This window comes from Lactuca saligna, chromosome 6 (genome assembly GCF_052625555.1).
Source record: "Lactuca saligna cultivar CGN05327 chromosome 6, ASM5262555v1, whole genome shotgun sequence".
In the NCBI taxonomy this organism is placed as follows: domain Eukaryota; kingdom Viridiplantae; phylum Streptophyta; class Magnoliopsida; order Asterales; family Asteraceae; genus Lactuca; species Lactuca saligna.
In genome coordinates this window covers 58,025,080-58,049,688 of record NC_136422.1, presented here as the reverse complement: position 1 = coordinate 58,049,688, position 24,609 = coordinate 58,025,080, and the positions used below count along the sequence as shown (strand labels likewise).

At 32.5% G+C, this 24,609-nt stretch overlaps 2 protein-coding genes and 2 long non-coding RNA genes across 6 annotated transcripts; all 4 read left to right on the top strand.

Moving 5' to 3' along the window:
- Window positions 1-1,359: 1,359 nt before the first annotated feature.
- LOC144999924 (uncharacterized) lies at window positions 1,360-2,118 on the top strand. Its single transcript, XR_013661049.1, has 3 exons — window positions 1,360-1,486; window positions 1,590-1,682; window positions 2,017-2,118. It is a non-coding gene; the product is annotated as an uncharacterized LOC144999924 (long non-coding RNA).
- Window positions 2,119-4,492: 2,374 nt separating this feature from the next.
- On the top strand, window positions 4,493-7,654 carry LOC145000468 (receptor-like protein EIX2). Its single transcript, XM_078959701.1, has one exon. The coding sequence runs from the start codon at window positions 4,554-4,556 to the stop codon at window positions 7,449-7,451; it is 2,898 nt and encodes a 965-aa protein (XP_078815827.1). The 5' UTR covers window positions 4,493-4,553; the 3' UTR covers window positions 7,452-7,654.
- A 6,578-nt stretch (window positions 7,655-14,232) lies between these two features.
- On the top strand, window positions 14,233-21,148 carry LOC145000727 (receptor-like protein EIX2). 3 transcript variants are annotated; one of them, XM_078959992.1, is made up of 3 exons: window positions 14,233-14,505; window positions 16,844-17,060; window positions 17,906-21,148. In XM_078959992.1, the coding sequence occupies exon 3, from the start codon at window positions 18,239-18,241 to the stop codon at window positions 20,966-20,968; it is 2,730 nt and encodes a 909-aa protein (XP_078816118.1). In that variant the 5' UTR covers window positions 14,233-14,505; window positions 16,844-17,060; window positions 17,906-18,238; the 3' UTR covers window positions 20,969-21,148. The 3 variants fall into 3 exon arrangements, with proteins under 3 accessions (XP_078816118.1, XP_078816119.1, XP_078816120.1); XM_078959994.1 differs by lacking the exons at window positions 14,233-14,505; window positions 16,844-17,060 and having other exon boundaries at window positions 18,450-18,524; window positions 18,637-18,708; window positions 18,828-21,148; XM_078959993.1 differs by lacking the exons at window positions 14,233-14,505; window positions 16,844-17,060 and having other exon boundaries at window positions 18,448-18,524; window positions 18,637-21,148.
- A 1,961-nt stretch (window positions 21,149-23,109) lies between these two features.
- LOC145000728 (uncharacterized) lies at window positions 23,110-24,375 on the top strand. The gene is made up of 3 exons (XR_013661339.1): window positions 23,110-23,805; window positions 23,956-24,014; window positions 24,116-24,375. It is a non-coding gene; the product is annotated as an uncharacterized LOC145000728 (long non-coding RNA).
- Window positions 24,376-24,609: the final 234 nt, after the last annotated feature.

Below are 24,609 nucleotides of genomic sequence, written 5' to 3'. Positions count from 1 at the left end.
ACCTTTATTAAAATTAGTTGATAAGATAGTTGAAAGATATAAAATACCATAAAAGGACATTTAGGATAATGAGTTTTCTATAATTAATTAAGGGTATATTTGGAATATTTTAATTTTTTTTTTTTTGAAAAACTAGTCTAAGTAGCTTTTTAAAAAGTTAGCTTATAAGTTACTATTTGTGTTGCCAAATATGAAAACTTAAAAAAGCTCGAAAAGTAAGCTAGTTGTGACGTTCCAAAGACAACTAACTTGTTCTGTTTTATTCGGGTTTATTCGGGTTTTGATGAGTTTTACCGAAAAAATGGTAATGATGTCATCGGTGCTGATAGTAGATCAGGTCATTAAGTGAGAAAAATGGCGATGGTGCAATTCATTGGATGAAGCCCATGGAAGACATGGAGAGGAAAAAAAATACCCTAAATTTATAAAATTTGAAAGTATTATACTCCCTTTGTCTCATATTAATAGTACATGTTTCTTTTTTGATTTGTCCCAAAATAATAACATACTTCTAAAAATAAATATCCCTTTTACCTAAATACCCCTCATAATTAGTTAAACTATAATGGAATTAAATGCAACAAAAGGGTAAGATTGTTATTTCACCTAATAAAGTTAGTGATAATTAATGTTTTCTTAATCTGTGTCCTTTTTGTCAGTGGACAATAATTTTGGGACGGAGAGAGTATATAATTAGCGTGAAGACACATATTGATGTCATCAAACAAATGCCACATTTGCAAATAAATGAGGAAATACATAAATTTGTTATGGATGAGAAGAAGCAGATGACGGTGGTACGATGTTAACTAGTGAAGTGAAAACGAAGGTAAAGTGAAGGTAAATAAGTTGTTTATGTTGACCCAAAAAATGCATTAGACATAACTAAAAAAATAATTAAAAAAAAACATAAATAACGGTAAAATAGTAATTTGCCAAAGATTTAACGCATTTTGTTTAGTTGTGTAAGTCTGGGGACCAAGTCCTCAGTGAAAGCCTCAAATAAGGATCATTTTTGCAAAAGGATCCTTTTTGGACCTTAGCTACAAAAAACTCAGGCCCGACCCATGGGGAGCGGCCCATGGGGAGTTCAGAAGGTGCCCATGACCAGGGCCCAAAAAATCATGGGGCCCATTTTTTTTAGCATTTATAGTAAGTTGTGTTTAGGGCCCAAATAGAAATTAGGTTTGGTAAGCATCAAGCGACGCACCGCAAGGAGGGAGCAGGAAAATCAATTTTTTTTGGGGAAAAGAAAAAAAACCGCTTTGATTTCTTCTTCTTCACTGATAACACATGGGTACAAATTACATCATTCTCTTGACAGGAAACAACGAGATTATTGTTGCTAAATATCAGTAGGTTTATATGTTTATGAGGAAATCATCAATCTAACTAGTTATTTCTTTCTTCTTTCTTCACGAAATTCTGAAGGCTGAAGCAACGATTTAAGATGCAATCATCAACCTTGAGGTTTCAAAATAAGAAGGTAAATGATTTCTGAGTTTTGACTTTTATGATTTTTTTCTACTTCCTTTTTTATGGGTTTGTAATAAGTAAGTAAGTAGTTCTTATTTTTTTTGATTCTGAAGGTATAGACAAAGTAGTTTCGAGAACCGAAAGGCACACGGAAGTCAGTTTCGAAAATCAGAAGGATTAAAGAAATCAATTTCTGATTTTTGAAGGTACAATCAACTCAGCTTCTATTTTTTTCCTTTTGGGTTTGTTTTTCATTTTTATTTCTGATTATTTATGATTTATAAGAAGTAAATTAGTTTTTTTTTTCTTTCATTCTTTTTGAATCCTATTTTCTTGTATTCAGATGCATTGAAGAAAAAATCTTCAGATTGTTAATCCTTCTTTAAGATTTAGAAGTTTATGATTTTTAGATTTTTTTGAAGCTTCAGAAAACTAGATGGTAACTTTATGATTTCTGATTTTTTAGATAGAAGCAAGTTAGAGCTTTCTTTTTCTCATACTATAATATAACTTGCTGGTTTCATTTCGTTATTTTTACAGTTTTATTAGAAGCAAATCATCAATCAGAGTTTTATTCTTCAAAATCAAGAAGAGAAGCAAATCACCAAATCAGAGCATTATTATTTAGAAGGATTACAGTTTTCAAGTGTTTTCAAGTTGAAGCAATTTTTTTTTTGTATTATTTTTTCATGAAAATTTAATTTATGTAATTTACAATAAAAATGAAAAAGGTAATTGGTTTGCTTAAATGTTTAGATCTTTCTAGTTTTAGGGTTTATTTTTGTTAAAATGCACAGGGCCTTCAAAATCTCCCGACCGGCCCTGATAGGAACCATTTTTGCAGTTTTTCAAATAAAAACCATGACTATATTGTATAATGATTGTGTATTTAATATTTGAAGTTGAAGAAAGTGAAATGTTATTTAGTATTTAATAAAATAGAGTAACTAGTGAAATAATAATAGAATAACTAGAACCTTAGAGTTAAAAGTTGTCACAACATCGACTAATGCTACTACAACACTATGATGATCTCAACTTCAACCCTCAAGATAAACTCTATTTTACTTTAGTTAATTAGAGGACAAAGATATCAATTAAAATCTCTATCTTGAAATATGTAATCTATAAACAAAGACGAGCTTATAACATGTCATCTTGTTACATTTTGCTAAACTTTCAAGTTATTATTATGAAATGTTAAAGAAGAGTTCATTATATATCATTTAATTAAAGTTTTATCATGGTTAAATGAATTACGTTCACATTTTTTTGGTTATATAGATTATATCTTATCATTTTTTTCTTAAATATGCGTATGACATATCGTAAATGTGTACTTGAATTTATTTTGTATATAATAATACATTTTGCCCACGTCCTATGATTGTATTGTTATATATTTTTACAATTTTATTTAAAGTAAAATGTAGATCTGACTCATAATTTATACAAAAACCCTAAGTTATAGTTAGTTGAAATCGTGAGTTGAATAATTGCACTCTTGGTTCTCTTTTATAATATAAACAAATACTTTTGGATTTTGAGTAAAGAAAGATGAAAAAAAAAAAAAAAAAGTTTCATGGTATCATTGGGCCTAGATTTTTTTTAGCAAGCATCGAGCATGGGCCTTATATTGTATGACTGTAGGCCTGTAGCCTGTTTGCCAATAGCAAAAATATTGGTGACTTTCTTACTGTCCAGCAACTGATCGTTTGCTGGTTTGGATCGGAAGATGACTGAACAACTAATTAATTCAGCCGGTGATGGTGATGGTGATGGCGATGATGAAGCGGTATAGGCAAAATAGAAATCACCAATAAAAATCCCCAATTCAAGCCGATGATATCAAACTCCGTCTCCGAGAGATCAGGTAACCTCTTTCTTAAACTTACACTAATTTTTTTCTTGTAAGCTTATTCCGTGTTCCGAAATTCTACGGAGTTTAACCTGTGTACATTGGTTGATTGATGCTAATTGCTATGTGAGACTCTTAGTTTGATTTTTCTCTTTATATTTTGTTTTCCACAGTATAGTTTTAATAGACCCCATCAGATCCAATAATCAAAGATGATTCTTACGATTTTTTTTTTTTTTTTTTTTTTTTTTTTTTTTTTTTTTTTTTTTTTGTGTGTGTTGTCTCAATCTGTCTAGAGCATTTCTTACGGTATAGAAAAGAAAGACGTCTCACTCGCCCTTTAGTACTCCTTTAGGGCCACCATGGTCAATTAGAAGTCTTGTCCCTCTTTTTATCTTATTGGTTGCATTCTTTTTACATTATTGAGTCATATTGTTTTCTTTTTACATTATTGAGTCAATCAGTGCATTATTTTCTACATAATACCTTTTTCATTTCCCATTGGATTTCAATATCCTAAAATGATCATATTATAATTAAATGTTTTTTTTTTTTTTTTGTTGTGATTTTACAGACTTTCTAATGTGAAACTAAAAAAAACCGTTCTACAAATATTTTATTAAATAAAATAACTCTACTTTTGGTTAATAAGTAAAAAATAATTATTGTAATTTCTGAGCTGTGGAGTCTTTTTTTCTGGCTCTTGAGTTGGGGTGTGATGGTTGTTGGAGGGACATGGAGGGATGGAGAGCCTTGAATGTAAGATGACCTGATCGTATGAACCATGTAACACCTTTGTTCTTTATTTTTCTTGCATCAGATAAATGTATGTGTGTGTGTCGATCGTAATCATAAGCATTAATGTATGTGTAAACTATAAATATGCAAAGGAGGTTTTGAAAAATAAATCTACTAGGTTTAGATGAAATATTTTCTTCTCAATTAAATTTGTATTTTTTGCGATGGTTATTTTGATGGATTTAATTTTGTTATTAATATTAAATACAAATTTTCAAGACTTGCAAGTCTTTGAAGGTCTACTTTGGGCCAATTTAAATTTCATGGAAAGTAAGTGTTGTATGCCCCATGCAAATAGGCCACCAATTTGAGTACATCCACTTTAATAATTCATTTTTACAGTTATGACTATATAAACCTTAATCTTCATAGGGACATCTTGGTACATACATCAACACAAACAAAAATCTGTATTTACACGATGCATCGTTGTGTTTTTATAATTTTCTCACTTGTCTTGCTATGCCTTCAGAATACAAGTGCCAACCAATTGGTAGCAGTGGAAGGAGGAAGAGGAGATGATACTAATGGTGTTACCACGAACAAGTGTTTGGATAAGGAGAGAGATGCTCTCCTTCAATTCAAAGCAAACCTTCATGACCCTGATGGTAGTCTCTCTACGTGGAGACCTGAAGATGATGACTGCTGTGCATGGAAAGGAGTCTGGTGCGACAGCCAAACAGGTCATCATGTCACAGATCTTTATTTGTCCGATGCTGGTCTTGTAGGTGAGATTAGCCATTCGTTGGTTAACTTAACCTACTTGAATGTTCTTGATCTTCGCTACAATTCTTTTCATGGAACCATTCCCACCTGCATTGGTTCCTTGACTGAATTAACCGACCTTCGACTTTCCCACAACTCTTTTCATGGAACCATTCCCACCTTCATTGGTTCCTTGACAGAGTTAACGTTACTTGAACTTTCAGACAACTCCTTTTATGGAACCATTCCTCCAGAGTTTGGAAACCTCACCAACTTGGAAGGGCTTTACCTTGGAGATGTTGGAAGATGTAGAGTTGAGAACCTCGACTGGTTGTCTCCTCTCTCTCATTTGGTGCATCTTGAAATGGATGGGACTTCCCTTGCCAAAGCAAACCAGTGGGTAAATGTGATTTCAAGTCTCCGGAAACTATTGTCTTTAAGTTTAGATGGATGTGAGCTCTCACAGGTGATGTATCCATATTCTTCTTCATTTCTCAACTCTTCTTCATCTATTGAATATCTTTATCTCAGAAACAACAATCTCACCTCATCCATGTATCGTTGGTTGTTCCCATTAACCAGCAATAAGCTTTGTCGTCTTGATCTCTCTGGGAACATGTTAGATGGGATTCCCAAATATCTTGGTAACCTCTCTAGTTTATATAGTTTGGACTTTAATAACAACTCTGATGTTGTCAACTTTCCTTCTTTTCTGTACAACTTGTCTGGATGCACATCACTTACATTACGATCCTTGTATGCTGAAAGAAGCCAATTTACAGGGTCTTTCTCCGATATCATCCAAAAGTTTTCATCCCTAAGATATTTGTACCTATCAGATAATCACATAAATGGAACCATAAGCGAGAAATTGTGGGAACTATCCAGCCTTGACCATATTTGCCTTTCTCAAAATCATCTTAGTGGTGCCATCTCTGAAAACATTGGAAATTCGATGGCTTCTATTATAAATCTTTCAAAAAACCCACTCCAAGGAGTTCCTTCCACAGATCATATGTCAAACCTTTCTTATGTAAAGCAGCTTGATCTGAGCTCTTGCAAGCTAGGCCCTCACTTCCCCAGATGGATTCAAAAACTGGAAAAACTTATCCATCTTGATATTTCCAATACTAGTATTTCAGACACAGCTCCTCCAGAAATTTGGAACATGCAATTAAGTTATTTGAATATCTCTTCCAACAACATTAGTGGGGAAGCACCAGATTTATCATCAAGAGATTTTGCCATAACGATAGATTTGAGTTCTAACAGCTTTAACGGTCCAATACCGCATCTTCCTCTGCGTTTGGTATTGTTAAATCTTTCCAGAAACAAATTCTCTGGAGGAATCTCCTTCATATGCCAAATTGTCGGTGGGTTCTTAAAATTTCTTGACCTCTCCCATAACTCTCTAACTGGACAAATTCCAGACTGTTTGTGGCATTTCAAAGAACTAAAAGTTCTCAATCTAGGACACAACAGTCTATCCGGAAGGCTTCCTCCCTCTATTGGATGTTTGATACAACTCGAGGTGTTGTATTTATACAAGAACAGCTTCTCTGGACAATTGCCTCTGTCTCTAAAGAATTGCACGAAGTTAAACTTCTTGGATTTGGGGGCCAACAGATTCTCTGGTAACGTGCCTGCGTGGATTGGGGAAAATTTATCGGGGTTGTATGCTCTTATCCTAAGATCAAACAACTTCTTTGGAACCATCCCTTTACAAGTATGTCAATTACCGAATCTTCAAATTTTAGACTTTTCAAGGAACAATCTCCATGGAAGCATCCCCTCATGTTTGAGTAATCTTACAAGAATGGCTCAAGAAGGATTCTTACCGCCACCAAATGTGCATCCCTATACAGCTCCATCATATCCACATCCATATATTTCATATTCTTCATTAAAAATGTACAATGTCACTGAAACGGAGTATGATGCTCAGGAGGAGTATGTTGACCATGCGATGATCGAGTGGCAAGGAGATGAGCGTGAATTCACCCGTAATCTGGGATTGTTGAAGACCATTGACCTGTCCAGCAACAACTTAACAGGACATATCCCATATGAACTCACCGATCTCCATGAACTGCTTGCCCTGAACTTGTCAAAGAATGCTCTGATCGGAGAGATTCCACAGCAAGTTGGTCAGATGAAAAACCTTTTGGCTTTGGATTTATCTAGAAACAGTTTATCAGGAGGGATACCATCAACCATGTCTCAAATGACTTTGTTGTGTTACCTAGACGTTTCCTCTAATAACTTTTCAGGGAGAATCCCATCTAGCACTCAGCTTCAGTCCTTTCAACATTCAAGCTATGATGGAAATGCAGGACTGTGTGGACCTCCACTTTCAAGAAAATGTCCAGGAGATGAAGAATCACTAGTTGGTAAAAGTGAGGGTGATGGCAAAGACAGGGATGAAGATTGGGGATGGCTCTGTATTGGTGGGGGCACTGGTTTTGTGACAGGATTTTGGATAGCATGTGGCGCTCTACTTCTCAACCATCGTGGGAGACGTGCATTTTTTAACTTTTATGACAGCTTCAGAGACTGGGTTTATGTGACGGTGGTGGTGTTCATTGCAAAATTGCAGAGGATTGCACATATGTAGTTGTCTATATTTGATTCTTCTTTCCTGTTTTGAATGTTGCTTTATAACCCTCCTACTTTTCTTATTTAGGACTAGAGGTATAGTAATGTAAGACCATGTTTCACTTGTAATTGGCAGGGTTTTTAAGTCCCCATTATCAATAAATATGCCACCAACTCCATGGGTGGCAATTTCAGGTTGTGTGGAATGAAACATTTTGAAAAGTTCATTATTTCAGTATGTAGTTATTATTTTATTAATTTATTTTATCGTTTAACCGATTCTCAATGTAAGTTATTCGCAAAATTAGCACTCGAAAGATAATCAATCCTTATATTCAGGTGTCTTTTTATAGGTTATTTACAACAAAATTGGAGAATTTCCTTTGACACATTATGTAGACTAAGGATAAGATGCAATCTATGAGCTCTAAATTTGGGGGTTTCAACTGAGATTTCTGTTTGCGCAAACTGCAAACTACAATAACCTGACTCTAAATTAGATTTATATAAACACAGTTCAAAAGTTGAGTGATAACGTGTTTGTAGTGCCCTCTGTTTGTTCTATCTTACAAAAACCCTTTTATAATTATAGTAGGCTGTCTTAGACCTATTTATCGATTTGGATCAATTGCAATAGTCATTAGCGTAGATATTGTTTGTGACTTCTATTTTCTGATTATGAATAAATCAGAAAATCAACTCCTATCTTTTTTTTTCTTTTTTGCAGATTTTCAAATATATTGTATGCGAATCTTGAGCTTGTGGCCTTGGCTGCAACTCTCATTTCGAAAGGTAATAAATTTAAGTTGTACGTGCAATCTTATTTCTTTGAGTACAACCGATTGGTTGACAATTCATGCTTTGTATTATATCAGTCTGTTTAATACTATGCAATTCATAGAGTAATGGAATTATGTTATTATTTCGTCGAAGCCCTTCTTTATTGAAAATGATGTTATCTTTTGTCTTTTAATCTCAGTTGATTGGTGATCAGGTGCTCTGCTAGGCAAATGTGAGGCATGTATACTTCAACATACCAATGGAATCAGGTTCCTTGGTTTCTCTTTAATTAAAAATTGCTTTATTTGCATTTATTTATAAGAAAATTAACATGGTCCCGTGGTGTGCATTTTTCCGGGTTTTCCTCCAAACCCGAAAAAAAAGGCCCTTTTAGAATTTGATATCGAATTATTGTTATAGCCTAGAGCGTAGTTGTTGGTCCATTTTGCAATAGTATTTGTATTATAAATTAAAAACGCCCCACCCATCTTTTAAAATTATAATTAATTTGTGACAAAACTGGAAAAATGATCCTGTGGTATGCATTTTTTTCCTGGTTTTCATCCAAACCTCGAATTTTTTGACTTCATAGTCCTCTTAGCCATGTTTTTATGTGGAAATGGTCCCTCCGAAAATTTAAATGACTATTATACCCTTCTATTCTTATTTTTACATTTTTTTAATATCTATTTTAATATTTTAATAGTTAAAACAATAGAAGGGGGCCCACACACATCCTCTCTCTCTCTCTCTCTCTCTCTCTCTCTCTCTCTCTCCAAAATCAATCAATCAATCCACCCCCCAAAACAGAAATTTATAATCTTCCCAACTACGGATTTGGCATAAGGATCCGATTCATATGATCCTGGAGAACCTGCAGGTCCATTGTAGCGTGGTGGTGCATTTGAGCTACCCAAACCCAATGGCGTCGTGTTCTTGTCAGCTAAAACAAGCTAGGGGGAGCCTCGAAGCACCCATCAGCTGGCTAACGACAGCGTACGAGGAGAACGGTGGCCATCAGAGTCAAACTCGTTTGGTGTGAGAGCTGTGAGGATATATTTGATGGAGGTGAAAGATAGTCAAGCCAAGGCTAGAGGTATTCCATATGATTTCTTATGCGCGTGAGAGTGTGTGTGCTCATCTGATTTCATGTGTGTGTGTGTGTGTGTTTGAATCTGAAACCCTAAACATGTATGGGTGTGTGAAGTCGATTATGGAAAACAAACATATAGGTTTGCATTTCAAGAACATGTTTATGCCAAGGTATTCTTGGGTGGATCTGAGATCTCTTTCTTCTCTTTCCTCTCTTTAGGAACAAAATCGAAATTAAACAAGTGAGTTTGTGAATGAAGGGGTTGTTTTGGGTTCTTCAGATCTGGATATAACAAGTGAGTTTGTGAATGAAGGGGTTGTTTTGATTTCATGTGTGTGTGTGTGTGTTTGAGAGAGAGAGAGAGAGAGAGAGAGAGGTTTGAATATGTACAACTAGGTTATAACCTGTGTACTACACAGAACCAACGTAAAATCATTTTAGAAGTTAATAGAAGTTATAATAAATAATACATTTGCAAACAAATATTTTTTAGAAGCTTAAAGTTTTTGTCCGTAACTATAAAATTGTTAGTTTAAACCCGTAGAAATTATGGCTGTGTAAGATTAAAACTATTAATTTACAAAGATTTATTAATTTATTAATTTACAAAGATTAAAGCTTTGTCAGTAATTTTATAATTTTATTTTTAAATTAATATATACAATGTTATAAATATCCAATTTACTTATAATTGTCTTTTAAAATAAATACATACACTATTATGAATATCTGATTTACTTTTTGTATATTTAGATATTTGATAAAATCGCAAAGTTGCATGATACAATATAAAATTTGAGTACAGTTAATGGTCAACTTACCAATTATACCCTCCTAGTTTCAAAAAGAAAGAAAGAAAGTGGTTATTAACATACATATTAAATCAAAAGTAGTAATAAGTAATTTAAAGGTTGTTTAAATTTCTGTAATTTAAAGGTTGTTCAAGTTTATGCGGAAGCAAATGACATGCCAATTGACTAAATATGGATATCTTGCAAGTTTGGATGCGGAATTTACCAAGATGAGGCTTTTCATGAGACCATATTCCTAATTTTGCCAAAAATAAATTGTGTGTTAGGTCCAGAAGGGTAATGATTGCTTGAAGTATTGAATGTATTTTTGACAATATTTTAAGCATTTATCTTAATGACATCTGAAAAATTATTAGACATTTATATTTGTACTTCAAAAAGGTCAACTAAATAAGTAAATACCAACTTTGAAAGAGAGTAATTCAACCTCTAAATTTCTGATCATTTACTACCCAAAAACATCACCAGGAAGAATCTGTTTTGTAGGAAAATAAAATGATAACATATAAAAACATATATATGAAAAATGTATGTACAATGCATAATTCTAAGTCTTATTCTTTACACCATTTTAATTGTAATTTAAGAATTTTTATATTCACATGTAAAAAAATTAAAAGACAACAGAGGCTCATTAAAACCCAATTAAGTGATAAAAAGATAATTTTGTGATGTTAAAATTCCACAAACAAAATTGGGTTAGAATGCAATTTTTCTGTTCCATTACATGATAAATGAAGAAAAAAAGGAACGGAAATTAACAAATGGAGTGAATCACCTTCCTTCGACAGTAGTTTATTCCATTGCTTCCTTCTCTGATCCATTATACTAAACACTACCTTATTCTTTTTAGTAATGATGCGTTAGCACATACCCCAATATGAGCTCATTTAAGCTTTGTGCATACCTTAAATAAATAGGTAGAAGTTTGTAATTATCACTAATTATTTCTACTTTTTCTTCACAACTCCAAATCCAACTTAATGATTGACAGGAGAAAGCAAATTATATGAAATAGTAAATCACCTTTATATTTTTTTATCATCTTTAAACTTTATGCAGTAAGGAAAAACATTTGTAAATTGAAGAATTATCAAATGAGCGTTGCATTACCTCGACAAATCGAGGTTGATTCACCGATTGTTTTCCATGTTTCTTGAATAACAGGTCTTATCATACCCCCAAGAAACTATGATAGAAAAAGGTTGTAGGCTCCCAAGAGAGAATCTCGGTCTATTGATCTCCTCTTTTTCTATCTCATCACCATCACCACTGCATTCCACACAAATCAAGTTCAATTATCAAATTAAAAGGGATATAAATAATAATACCAATTACAAAACTATCTACTTTTAAAGTAAAGAAGCAAAATATACTTCTGTTGTACTTTTATATATATAAACTGACTGAACTAAAAAATGAGTGATTACAAATTGGAATCCTAGCTTTCAAGAGGCTAGTTCTCTCCTTGAGCTTTAACTTTAACAAAAATAGATCCAAGAGGATGACCGACTGAATCTAAACTCCCACTTAAAGATAAACAACATCGACATATCCTAATTGACTAAAAGACCTTATTGCCCCCACCATCTTTACTTAAGTCACATGAGAAGATAAGATGCAATTAAGAAACTGAATAAACCTAAGCACCATGGAAATAATGATGCATTTGGAGAATCTTTGTGTGTGTGTGTGTATATATATATATATATATATATATATATATATATATATATATATATATATATATATATATATATATATATATATATATATATATAGGGTTAGGTTATTTTATTTTCACTATCTATTGTGTGCATGTATGACTGATTCTGGACCAATCATTTTAGTTATTTTAAGAAAGTAATTAATGCATATTACATCTTGAAGATATAATAGGTATTAATAACATCTTCAGCATTTAATATGCATTAATTATTTTCTTAAAATAACTAAAATGATTGGTCCAGAATCAATCATACAGGCACACAATAGATAGTGAAAACATTTAAACCTAACTCTCTCTCTTTTTCTCTCTCTCTCTCTCTCTCTCTCTCTCTCTATATATATATATATATATATATATATATATATATATATATATATATATATATATATATATATCACATTAGTTGTTGTAATTCTCCTATAAGTGCTTCTGTGCTTGAATCATACCAATCATAGATTAAAAGATAACTTTCCTTGTGAACTCAAATACCATTTTTCCTTTTTTCCTTTTTTTTTTTTTTTTTTTTTTTTTTTTTTTTTTTTTTTTTTTGCAGTGCTTTTATATACTCGAAAGGGATATTGAAAGTGCACATCTCTAACTACCACAAATTTCCATATACAAATGCATAAAGTTCCCCTACTGTGGGCTATCTACCACACTTATGATCGACATCTTAGCTTTTCTCATTGCAGTCTCAAAAAGCCACAAACTTTGTGTCTTAGTATAATGTTTACTATATACATTGGCAGTTGTATAGAAAATACGCACCTTGAATCTTGATGGTAGACCTTGTACATTTCAAAGTTCAAAGTAGAACTTTCCTAAGATAAGAGTAATATGAAGGTTTGGAATTCATAAAAAAACGAAAATGAGACTTCAAATTTGGGATGTTTTTGGTGTTCTTCATCATATCCAATTTACTCAAGGATAAAAAAAAAAAAAAAAGACAACGTACCTCCCTTTCCAGCAAACTACATCCAAATCTTTAACCCCATATAAATAATAATGATGTCGTCAATTTGATGTTATTCACGGTGAGGATTATGGTTCGATTAAAAACCCTAGAAAATTCAAAATACCAAAGAAAATTAAGAATCAAGAGTGATGTAGAAGAGAAGAAGGGTGGTTATAGGCATCCTTTCTCTTGTATGGAAGATTCATGATAATCAACTCTCAAAATCGATGGCAGAATTACAGTGAGGAAATGCGTTTCAATTATGTTTATTAGAGTTATTTTTGGTATCAGATAATATTTAAAACTGAATTGCTAATATTAAGGGATGTGATATATTACCCTAAATAACAATTGAGCAGGAATTTGAGTAAAAAGACATCCGGGTAAGGACACGTGGCAAGTGGGAGGTGCAAAAGAGGGACACGTGGCTTGCAAAGTACTCTTTTATTAAGAATAGATACACAAATGACAATTATTTAAAAAGTTATAATAATAATAAATAATAAAAATGAAAACTATAAAAAAAACAAATTATATAACTGACCAAATGCTTAACTTTAAAATATAATAAATGATCAAAATTGCAATTTATAAGGTACCAATAATTTAACTTTGGAATTATGAAGAATAAAAACGATTAAACAAAAATTGGTTTAGGGATAAAAATGTTTAAGAAGTGAAATTTAGGAGGTGCAAATGGAAAATGAAATGAAGAGTGCCCATGTGATTTTTAATTAATATATATATATATATATATATATATATATATATATATATATATATATATATATATATATATATATATATATATACACACGAAATCTACATAAATTTAAGCACGAAAATGTAAAAAAAAATACATCAAAACGTAGACAAATTTGAATTTAAACGACACGTAAATTAAAAAACAAGTAAATTTTTGAAAAAGAAATTAATGAAACGGAAGGTTTAAATTCCCATTGAAACATAGATCATCATGAATTTATACCAAAACATATATAAAAATAAACATATAAAAATAGTTTTTTTTTAAGTTAAGGAACCAAAATTATTAAAAAATCAAATTATATAAAGTTTGAGGGTAAAAACGAAAGTTTAGAAAATAAATAAACGAAAATAACATTTTATAAATATTAAAATGAAATCATCAAAGTGACATTTTAAAAAAATAAAGGACAAAAAATTACTTGCATCATAAACTCAATCCCTGAATGACCAAATTACCCTCACTGACCAAAACTAATGGTATTAGCAAAAAAGATCATTCATGCAAGTTTTGAAACACCAAAGGGACTATATTTGTCAAAAAAAAATCAAGAATGACTAAATTTGTCACTCTTCGTAAACTATATGGATCTTTTATATAATTTTATCTAAAAAAACAGCTATTATTGGTATTTTGTAAACAGGTCGTTTGGTTCGTTATTTTTAACATTTCAATCGATCAGATTTAGGTGATCGTTGAATGAATCATTTGACCCCCTATCCCCCTAATCCCGCCTGCTTCCTTCTTTTATCATCTGAGCGACACCCATCTCCTGGCGACTGTTCCTTCCATCGGAGCCCCTTCTCCTGCACCGACCTTCCCATCGGAGTTCCTCTCCGGCGGCACAACAATCGCTCCCCTTCCTCCTCGTATTTCTGAATAGCGCCTCTTCATTCGTTGCTGAAATTCACGTACCATCTCGTCTCTGCATCTCTGTGGTACCAATTCGACTTCGACATCAATTTTTGATTTGTGTTATTTTGTGTTTAGGTTTAATTGTAGTGATATTGGGAGGCATTCGTGTTATCTTTGAATGATTTTATGATGTAATACTTGCAAAAAAACATGGAAGTGAACCAAAAGGTCAAGCATTCGTGATATTTTCGTTGGCTACTGCATCCTAATTCATCTTAAATTCCTTCCTTTTTTGTGTATTTCTTGATTGATGTTGAAAATGAACAAATTCTTCTATGATTTGAAATATGAGGATGTCAAGTTTCTGATGCTATCCATGTTATGTTTGGATTTAGGAAGTAAGAGGATGTTTGAAAATGATTAATTTTTTCAGTTATGTTTTGTACTTTTACATGCATATGAAGTGTTTGATATAATGCTTGAATGAAATCAATGTTTTTTTTAATCTCACAAGACGAGTAAGAAATAAACAAATTAGCCACTGTGACATTTGAAAGACCAACTGCAGTTATGCATACATATGACAATCACCTTTGTGTATTTGTGATTACAATCTATCATTTTGTAGCTATATTACACTTTTAGTTTGGAACCTCATGGTATTTATTGTTTCATTGTGTTAGAAGCTTTTGCAGGATGATAGTTAATCGCTTGGTGTCATTTCTAATTGTAATTGTTTTTGAATCCTCAATGATGTCTTGGTGTAGTTGGGATAGTCAAAATTCCCTATATGCTGTAGTTTTAATGAAAAATATGAATAGAAAAAGGAAGAACATATTATTTGGTTTTCTAGAATACTTCTTTCTAATTCCCTTAATTTTGGTAAGTTGCTGTCCAAATTTTTATGGAGATAATGAGTTATGTTTGGCTTAAGGTTCTTAGGCATTTTATTGGCCATTTCACGGATAAAATCTTGATATTCAACTCACACCTATTGTTTGCAAATGGGTTTCATAACATTAAAGATGGATATTCATATAGGAATTAAAAAAAAAAGTTAATCAATGATAAAAAAAAAAATTGTTGGTTTGAGTTGTAGTGTTCTAATAATTTTTGTGTGTATTAATAAATGTTACTGATATAAATAGAGGTTACTACATAATTTAAAAATAAACAAGAAGTCAAAATATGGTTCCATTTTCTATAAATGATTAATAAAATATTGTATTATACGCATTTGAAGTTTTTTTTTTTTTTTTTAGAATTGTAAATGTTAATTTTTCTCACATCCATTCACCAACCATATTAAACAACAGAGGATCAGGCCTTTTAATGATTTAGACCTCTTGATGGTTCAACATTGAATCATTAAGTTTCTACCAAACAGTCCCTAAGTTATTTTGTCACTTTGTTTAATTACCCCCAATGTTTCCTTCTTTTAATAGACACATACACCAACCAAGTTTATTCCCCCAAAATTTCATAAACGTTAAACCCATTTTCTATTTCTTTGTCTTCATCGTTGTTTAGCTAATGGATTTCATCTTCTTAATGTCTTGCTCAGAAAATAATAACGGCTGAGATGTAATTACCTTTCTCTTGGTTTTACCTTAATTTAATTCTAATGATTATGTTTAAGTCACTTTTTCGTTACTGTTTATGTTAGAACTTGTGTAAACCAATAGTATAAATATGAATATATATTACAGAAATCAAATTTAAACACTATCAATAAACATAAACAAGAAACTTACAGATGAACATTACAGATTGAATACAAGATAGAGGCTTGCAAAGCAATGTCCTAAAATAGAAATTTGTCCCTATTAGTACAATAGTATATGAACCCCTGAATAGAGGATACAACTATCTTCAATCAAGTTCTTGCACTAGAACTTGATCTTTGGTGAATTTACTGTATGCGTCCATGAAATTATTTAGAGAGGGAAACATTTGTTTTTTTTAGTCGTTCATCCAAGAGTCCTGGCAAATCAGATTTGATGTCTTATAATAGGATCGACATGAAACCGTCAAAATTCAGTTTTGATAACTTCTCAAAACGAATTTTATCCCAATAAAACCAAAATTAAAATAATAATAATAAGTAAAAATAATTCTGGATTTATTTCATAAGACTAGCCCATCTTAAGTTCTTAGTCCATTGTAGTAGAATTAAGAGAACAAACCTTTTAAAAATCCAAAAATTTGATGTTCCTTCCTATGTGGGATACGAAACTTTGACAAAATTATATAAACACCAACATATGTTACTTCGTTTGAATGAGTAAGAATATTTCTGAATTAAAATGAAAGTGAAAATAGATATACACCATTTTTTTTGTCCACAAATAAATGTTTTCTAAATAGGCCTATACTATTACAGTATACTAGTATATTTACGGCTTGCTTTTGATGGGCCAGGACGCTTGCCTAAATAGCCCATGTTATGCTTTTTGTGGGTCGGGCGTCTAGTTGAGCACTGCCTTGAAATTTACTCCAAAAACGCTCTGAATTCCGACTACAGTACAGAGGTTCCGGTAACTTTGAAACATTCACAGAAGCAGAAGCAGTCAAAGAGGAATCAACACTAAAAGCCCCAAATTTAAGCGTTGATAGCAAGTTTCTCGTCGAAAATCCGGTATTATCTTTCTCAAATTATATGTTTTTCCTAAAATTCGGTAACTGTGAGACTCTTAGTTTGATTTATTGTTGTATATTCCACTCTACAGCGCTTATGGATCTCATAATCATGTTCATTTAGCTATAAGAGAATGTATCTAATCTAGCTGTTTTTTCTGAACGCCTCTCTTAGATTTTACTCTAGCATGGCAACCAGCTACACAATTCATTAAAAGTCTTGTTCTTCTCATCATATTGTCGAATCAACATTTTGTTCTTTTTACATATTTAGTCAAACACTTCATTTTTTTTTTATACCAAGTACGTTACATTATATTGTGCAAGGACAATGATATGACCAAACATCTTTTATGGTCCCATGTTTCTTAACTATTCATTCATTTATATATATAACAATTAAAGGTGTACTAGTTCTGTTGCCTCTTTTATATTGGTTTATGTGTGAAAAGAAAAAATTAATCTGTTTAACATAGTACCAATGCTAGGGAGGTCTAGAAAGTGTGGTTGTCCATTCTTTAATTTTGTTGATGTAAAGGAATTGCGTTCGATTGTTTTTAAAAATATATAAATTGCAAGTTTGTTAGTGCTACCCTTTTGTTTCAGAGTCAATACCAGTGTAGCACTTTTTACAAAAAAAAAAAAAAAAGATGTTATTTTTAACAATGTAGAAGACCATGGATCAAAGAAGAAACGGACACTTGGATTGTTTCTAACTAGTTTACGACTTAATTAATTTAAGTGAGATAAGTTCATTTCATAGTCATTTAATTCTTGGACCCAAATGATATCTATCACTGTACTCATTGATATCTACTATATTTGATTTCATCAGTTTGATTTTAGGGACTCATGTCATATAACTAAAGGATCAAAAACTATCACAAGATGGGAAAAGATATAAATCATACGTACAAATTTCCAAGACTTGTAAGTCTTTAAATGTCTAATTTGGGGGAAGCTGTTTCAATTCATCTTTAATCTGTCTTACATTTTCGTTGAAATTTCATAGAAATTACGTATGGTAGGCCTCACACAAATAGACCACCAGTTTGAGGTTGTTCATTTGAATTTTTCAACTTCACAATTGAGACTATATAAAACCCTCATGAGGGGCAGTTTGTATATGCATCACTACTGAAAAAAAAATCATCAAGATTTTATTAACATTAATACATAATGAATCTTTGTGTTTTTATAATTTTCCAACTTCTCTTGCTACGCCTTGAGACTACAACTTCCAACCAAGTGGGTGGAGGAGATGACAATGTTGTTATGAAAAAGTGTTCCGATAAGGAGAGACGTGCACTTCTTGATTTCAAAGCTCGCCTCCAAGACCCTGATGAAACTCTCTCTACATGGAGATCTGAAGAAGAAGAAGATTGTTGTAAATGGAGAGGAGTCACATGCAACAACCAAACAGGTCGTGTCATCAAGCTAAGTATTATCTCTGGTGGCCTTGAAGGTGAGGTTAGCAATTCTTTGCTTAATTTAAGCTATCTGACTCATCTTGATCTCTTCTCTAATTCTTTTCATGGAATTATTCCCACGTTCATTGGTTCCATGACTCGTTTAAGGCACCTTCACCTTGGTTCGAATCATTTGAATGGAACCATTCCCAGGTTCATTTGCTCCATGACCAAATTAAGGTACCTCAACCTTGGCAATAATGATCTTAAGGGAACCATTCCCAGATGCATTGGTTCCTTGACAGAATTAAGGCACCTTGACCTTTCTGCTAACTCTTTTTATGGAATCATTCCTCCAGAGTTTGGAAATCTCACCAACTTGCAATACCTTTACCTTGGAGTTGTTGGCAGATGTAGAGTTGAGAACCTACACTGGTTGTCTTCTCTATCCCATTTGCAGCAACTTGGGATGGATGGGATTTCCCTAGCCAAACAAAATCATTGGGTAGATGTAATTTCAAGTCTCCAAAGCCTATCATGGTTAAGTTTAGATGGATGTGAGCTGTCACAGGTCATGTATCCATATTCTTCTTCATTTCTCAACTCTTCTTCTTCATCTATTGAAGTCCTTTATCTTGGAAACAACAGTCTCACCTCATCCATGTATCGTTGGTTGTTCCCATTAACCACCAATAAGCTTCAAATCCTTGATCTCTCTAGCAACATGTTAGATGGGATACCCAAATATCTTGGTAATCTCTGTAGTTTGGAAAGTTTGAGCTTTGCTAACAACTCTGCTGTTGTCAATTTTCCTGATTTTCTCAACAACTTGTCGTCTGGATGCACATCTCTCACATTACAAGGGTTGTATGTTGGACATAACCGATTTATAGGGACACTCTCCAATGAGACCCTAACATTGAAAAATCTTGCCAATCTTGATATGAACTCTTGCAATCTAGGGCCTCACTTCCCCAGATGGATTCAAACTCTGAAAAATCTTTCGTATCTTGATATTGCCAATAATGGAATTTCAGACACAATTCCTCTAGGGTTTTGGGACATGTGGCCTTCTAAATTAACATATCTCAATCTCTCTTCCAACAACATCAGCGGGAAAGCACCAGATTTATCATCAAATTTTGGCAACAATTCTATCATAGATTTGAGTTCCAATAGATTTTATGGTCCAATAACAAACGTCTCTTCCACTCTGACATCACTGCATCTTTCTAGAAACAAATTCTCTGGTGGAATCTCCTTCTTATGCCAAATTGACCAGGGGTTTTTAGTTGTTCTTGACCTCTCCCATAATTTTCTAAGCGGACAACTTCCAGACTGTTTGTGGGATTTCAAAGAACTAAAAATTCTTAATCTAGAACACAACAATCTATCTGGAATGCTTCCTACCTCTGTTGGATCTTTGATAAAGTTAGAGGTATTGTATTTGTACAAGAACAACTTATCTGGAGAATTGCCTTTGTCTTTAAAGAATTTCAAAAGGTTAAGTTTTTTGAATTTGGAGGCCAACAAGTTTTCTGGTAACGTGCCTGTTTGGATTGGGGAAAACTTATCAAGGTTGTATGTCCTTAACCTAAGGTCAAACTCGTTCTTTGGAACCATCCCTTTACAGTTATGTCAGTTAGCTAATCTTCAAATTTTGGATTTGTCACTGAACAATCTCCATGGACCCATCCCCTCGTGTTTGGATAATCTTACAAACATGGTTCAAGAAGGTTCATTAGCAACACATAATGTACATTCCTATTCAGTTAAATTGTTTTTCCCAAAAGATGGTGTTTATGTTTTACTTGTTGATGAGTATCTTGACCATGCAATGATGGAGTGGAAAGGATATGAACGCGAACTCACCAGTACTCTGAGATTGTTAAAGAGCATTGACTTGTCAAGCAACCACCTAACAGGACAAATTCCATCTGAAGTTACCAATCTCTATGGACTGCATACACTCAACTTGTCAAACAATGGTCTGCTTGGAGAAATTCCAGAAAAAATTGGTCAATTGAAACAACTTGAAACATTGGATTTATCTAGCAACAACTTGTCTGGAGAGATGCCATTAAGCATGTCTAGTATGCATTTTTTAAATCATCTTGACGTGTCATATAATAACTTGTCAGGGAGAATTCCATCCAGCACTCAATTGCAGTCTATTGATCCTTCAAGATACATTGGAAACCCGAGACTATGTGGACGTCCCCTTACCAAAAAATGTCATGGAGATGATGAGTCAGAAGTACCACATGTCATTGGTGAGAGGGAGGATGGTGGGGAAGACACAGATGAAGTTTGGGGGTGGTTTTTTATTGGTGGAGGCACTGGCTTCGTTACTGGATTCTGGATTGCATATGGTGCTCTACTTCTCAATCGTCGTGGGAGACATGCTTTTTTTCATTTTTATGATAGATGCAAAGATTTCGTTTATGTGAAAGTGATGGTTTTCTTTGCAAAACTGCGAAGGGTTGAAGAACATAGATAGTCTGGTAACTAAATCATGCTTCACTTGTATTTGACTGGTGTTTTTATGTCCCCAGTATTAATAAAATTGCCACCGACACCATGGGTTGCCATTTTCCAGCTTTGTGCTCAACTAAGGCAACCTGAAAACATTGTATTTTAAATCTAGTTAATTAATGTTGTATTTGTTTTTAGTACACAATTTTATAGGACAAATCTCAATGTAGGTTATCTGTGGAAGTGATACTAAAATATGGTCCATCCATATTTTAGTACACAATTTTACTCACATGCTTTAATTTGTGGGTGATTTACACAAGATTGGCTAAACTGGACTAATAGATCGATAAACAAAGAACATGAACTCTAAATTTGGGATTTTCAGTTTAGACTTTCTATGAAAGCAGGATTTGGTTATATACTAGAATAATTATGTCTTTTTGATTGAATTTAATTGTCATACATTAGGTTTAATACGGAGCTCCTTTAATTAGAGTATATATCATACAGATTATGAGGTTAAGATGTCTTTCTATGTATTTTCTCAAATTAAACTTTATGTTATAAGGTAAGAATATTTATTAAAAAAATATATCCAAATTCCAAGTAACAATTACATATCTGATTAGATAGCCATCATTCTAGTTATTATACCCAAAATGTTATTATTATTATTATTATTTTTCATTTTTATATGATATAAGTTTTTAATTTACAAAATAATTACAAAAACAATAATCTTAAAATGGTTGATTTTACAATTTTATCCATCATAGTCAATGTTTTAAAAAATGGATTGGTCATCTTAGTTCGATGGTCAAACAGTCGGACTGATCCAAAAACCCGGATGACATCATTATTATTTATAACTAAATATAAAATTATAAAAATAGTACAAAATATAAAAATAACCTCCTTGCAGCCAGTGGATGGAAGTTTCACAAAAAAAAACCTTCACATATTGTTTTATAAGAGTCCTCTTTACATATGTCTAAATAATATAATGTGATTAATATAATTATAAAAAAACATGTTAAGAGAGATCAAAGGGCATGTGTAGCATTCATTTTGGTGGATAGTTGTGTGTCCCACATTGACTCAACAAAGAAAGAAGTGCACAAAAACCGTATTCCCGGACCAAAAAAACCAAAACCTGTCTACAAAAATACTGAACCTTTTCGAGACCGGTCTTGGCCTGTTAATGTGCATATGATATTTGTTTCGGTCTTGGGCGTTGTGATCGTAAAACGACTTGTCTACCTCAAAAGGAAAATCAATAAAAAAGGAGTGGTTAAACCCATAGAGGAAAAACACGCAAACAAAAAACTACAATGGTATGATTCATAAAGTAACATACATACAAAAAAAATACTACTTCAAGAAAAGTTGTATACATATAGACCAGTAAATCCAAGATAATCAAGCAATCATGATCCGATCCTCAATATTTACATAAAATAAAAGCAATAACCAAAAAAAATATATTACAAACTGTCATAGTGTCATCGAAATTAATTGGTTTGAACTGATAAAAATATATTTAGAATATGGAAGTAGACTTACTTGACAAAATCATTGCCCATATGGGCCGGTACAATTACATTGGTTTTTCTTTGTAGGCGGTGGTAGTTTATTCTTTGCATGTTCCCATATTTTTTGTTGTTATGTAATGTAATCATTCTGTATGGGGCTTGCATTTAATGGGCCCTAACGCATTTGCCTAGCAAAACAGGCTACACTGTTTGTGGGCCAATTTGTCTTACTGTTTTTTGGTTCGATGAATTTCAAGCTACAAGGCACCGGTGAGAGTGAACTTATGAAGGTGAAACAGAAGCAGTAGCAGGCAAAAGAGAAATCGGCACTTAAAAATCCCCAATTCAAGCTTACTATTGATCATAGCTCATATCTTCTCCAAGATCTGGTACCATGTTTCTTATCATTACATTGTTGAATCACCATTGCATTCTTTTTACATTATTAGTCAACACTACATTCTTTTCTAACAAATACATTCTGATTGTTCATATTCTGCAACGTTCATAACATGATTTAATTTTATAGTTAATAAAGATGTAATTAAAATGTTTAAATGTTTAATATAGATGGTTAATAAAAAGAATTCATTTAATTTTTCTAAAATAGTTGGATTATGATCTAGTTGATTATTATCTCTAGATTGAATATAACCTTTAGGAATTATCTCCTAGATTAGGGTTATCCTTTTTTGAACTAAGATTAGTCTTAATTTCCATAAGTATTTATGTCTTCTAGCTTAGAAATTTCTGGAGATTGTTTGCTAAAAGCTTTTGTAATTGGCTTTTTTTTCCCTAAGTGCAAGAAATACCAATGTACTTTGGTATCAATAAGTGTATGTTGATTTGGTAATTGTGTTTGTAATCGTGTTTTTGTCCCAAAGAAAAGAAATAGCAATGTATTTTGGTATTTCTTGTATTTAAGGTTTTTTAGCACAAAATAAGTAGAAAGTAAGCTACCATTTCTTGTAAAATAAGACTATTTAATTTTAAAGTCTCATATATCTACATAATGATCAATAAATGCATGTTGATTATTAATTGTATTTGTCATTGTGTCAATGTTCCAAGTGCAAGGAATAGCAATGTACCTTGGTTTTTTGTCCCTGGTCTAAATTCTAAAAATAAAAATGTTACTTTTGGCATCTATAAATGCATTATGATTTGGTAATTATGTTTATGTCCCAAGTGAAACAAAATATCAATTTACTTTTGGTATTTCTTGTATTTAAGTGCAGAAAATAGCAATGTACTTTGGTAGTTTTTGTTTATTCAGGGAAACCACCAAGTGATGCTCAAGGAGGAAACGAGGGGAGTGAAGATGGTGGTTCGTCGAATTACTTTGTGTTTCATTAGACTTGTTATGACATAAATTAATAACACTTTTATTGTTTGTTTTGGTATTTGTTTGAAATTATAACACTTTGGTACTTAATTGGATGTTGTTATGTATTTTTTTTTTTTTTTGTGCTATCAGAATGTGAAACAGAAGCAGAAGCAGTGTTGTCTGTGACATAAATTAATCGTGTGTCTCCGGTAATAGTGTTGTCGGTAATAGTCATTTTTTTTAATTCAGCTCTTTTCAGGTGCAGAAAAACCGATACGTAACGACATTAATAGCTGAATTCCTACTGCAGTGTAGAGGCGCCGGTGACTGTGAAACAGAAGCAGAAGCAGTCAAAGAGGAATCAACACTAAAAGCCCCAAATTTAAGCGTACTGTTGATAATATTGATAGCAAGTTTCTCGTCGAAAATCCGGTATTATCTTTCTCAAATTTTATGTTTTACGTAGAATTAGAGCCCGCCTTCCGAAATTCCTGAAGAATAACTTATGCTAATTGGTCAATTGATGCTATTTGAGGCTCTTAATTTGATTTGTTGTTGTATATTCCACTTTATAACGAATATAGATCTCATGATCATGTTCATTTAGCTATTAGAGAATGAATCTAATCTAGCTGTTTTTCTCAGCGCTCTTCTCTTACATTTTAAGATCGAATCCAATATTGAGATTGAAACAAAAGATGAAAACTTTTCAGTCATTTTCTTATTCACATCACAATTTTTTATATACAGGGAAGAATTAGCCTAAACTAGGAAAGAGATAATCTACTCTAATTACAGAATTAA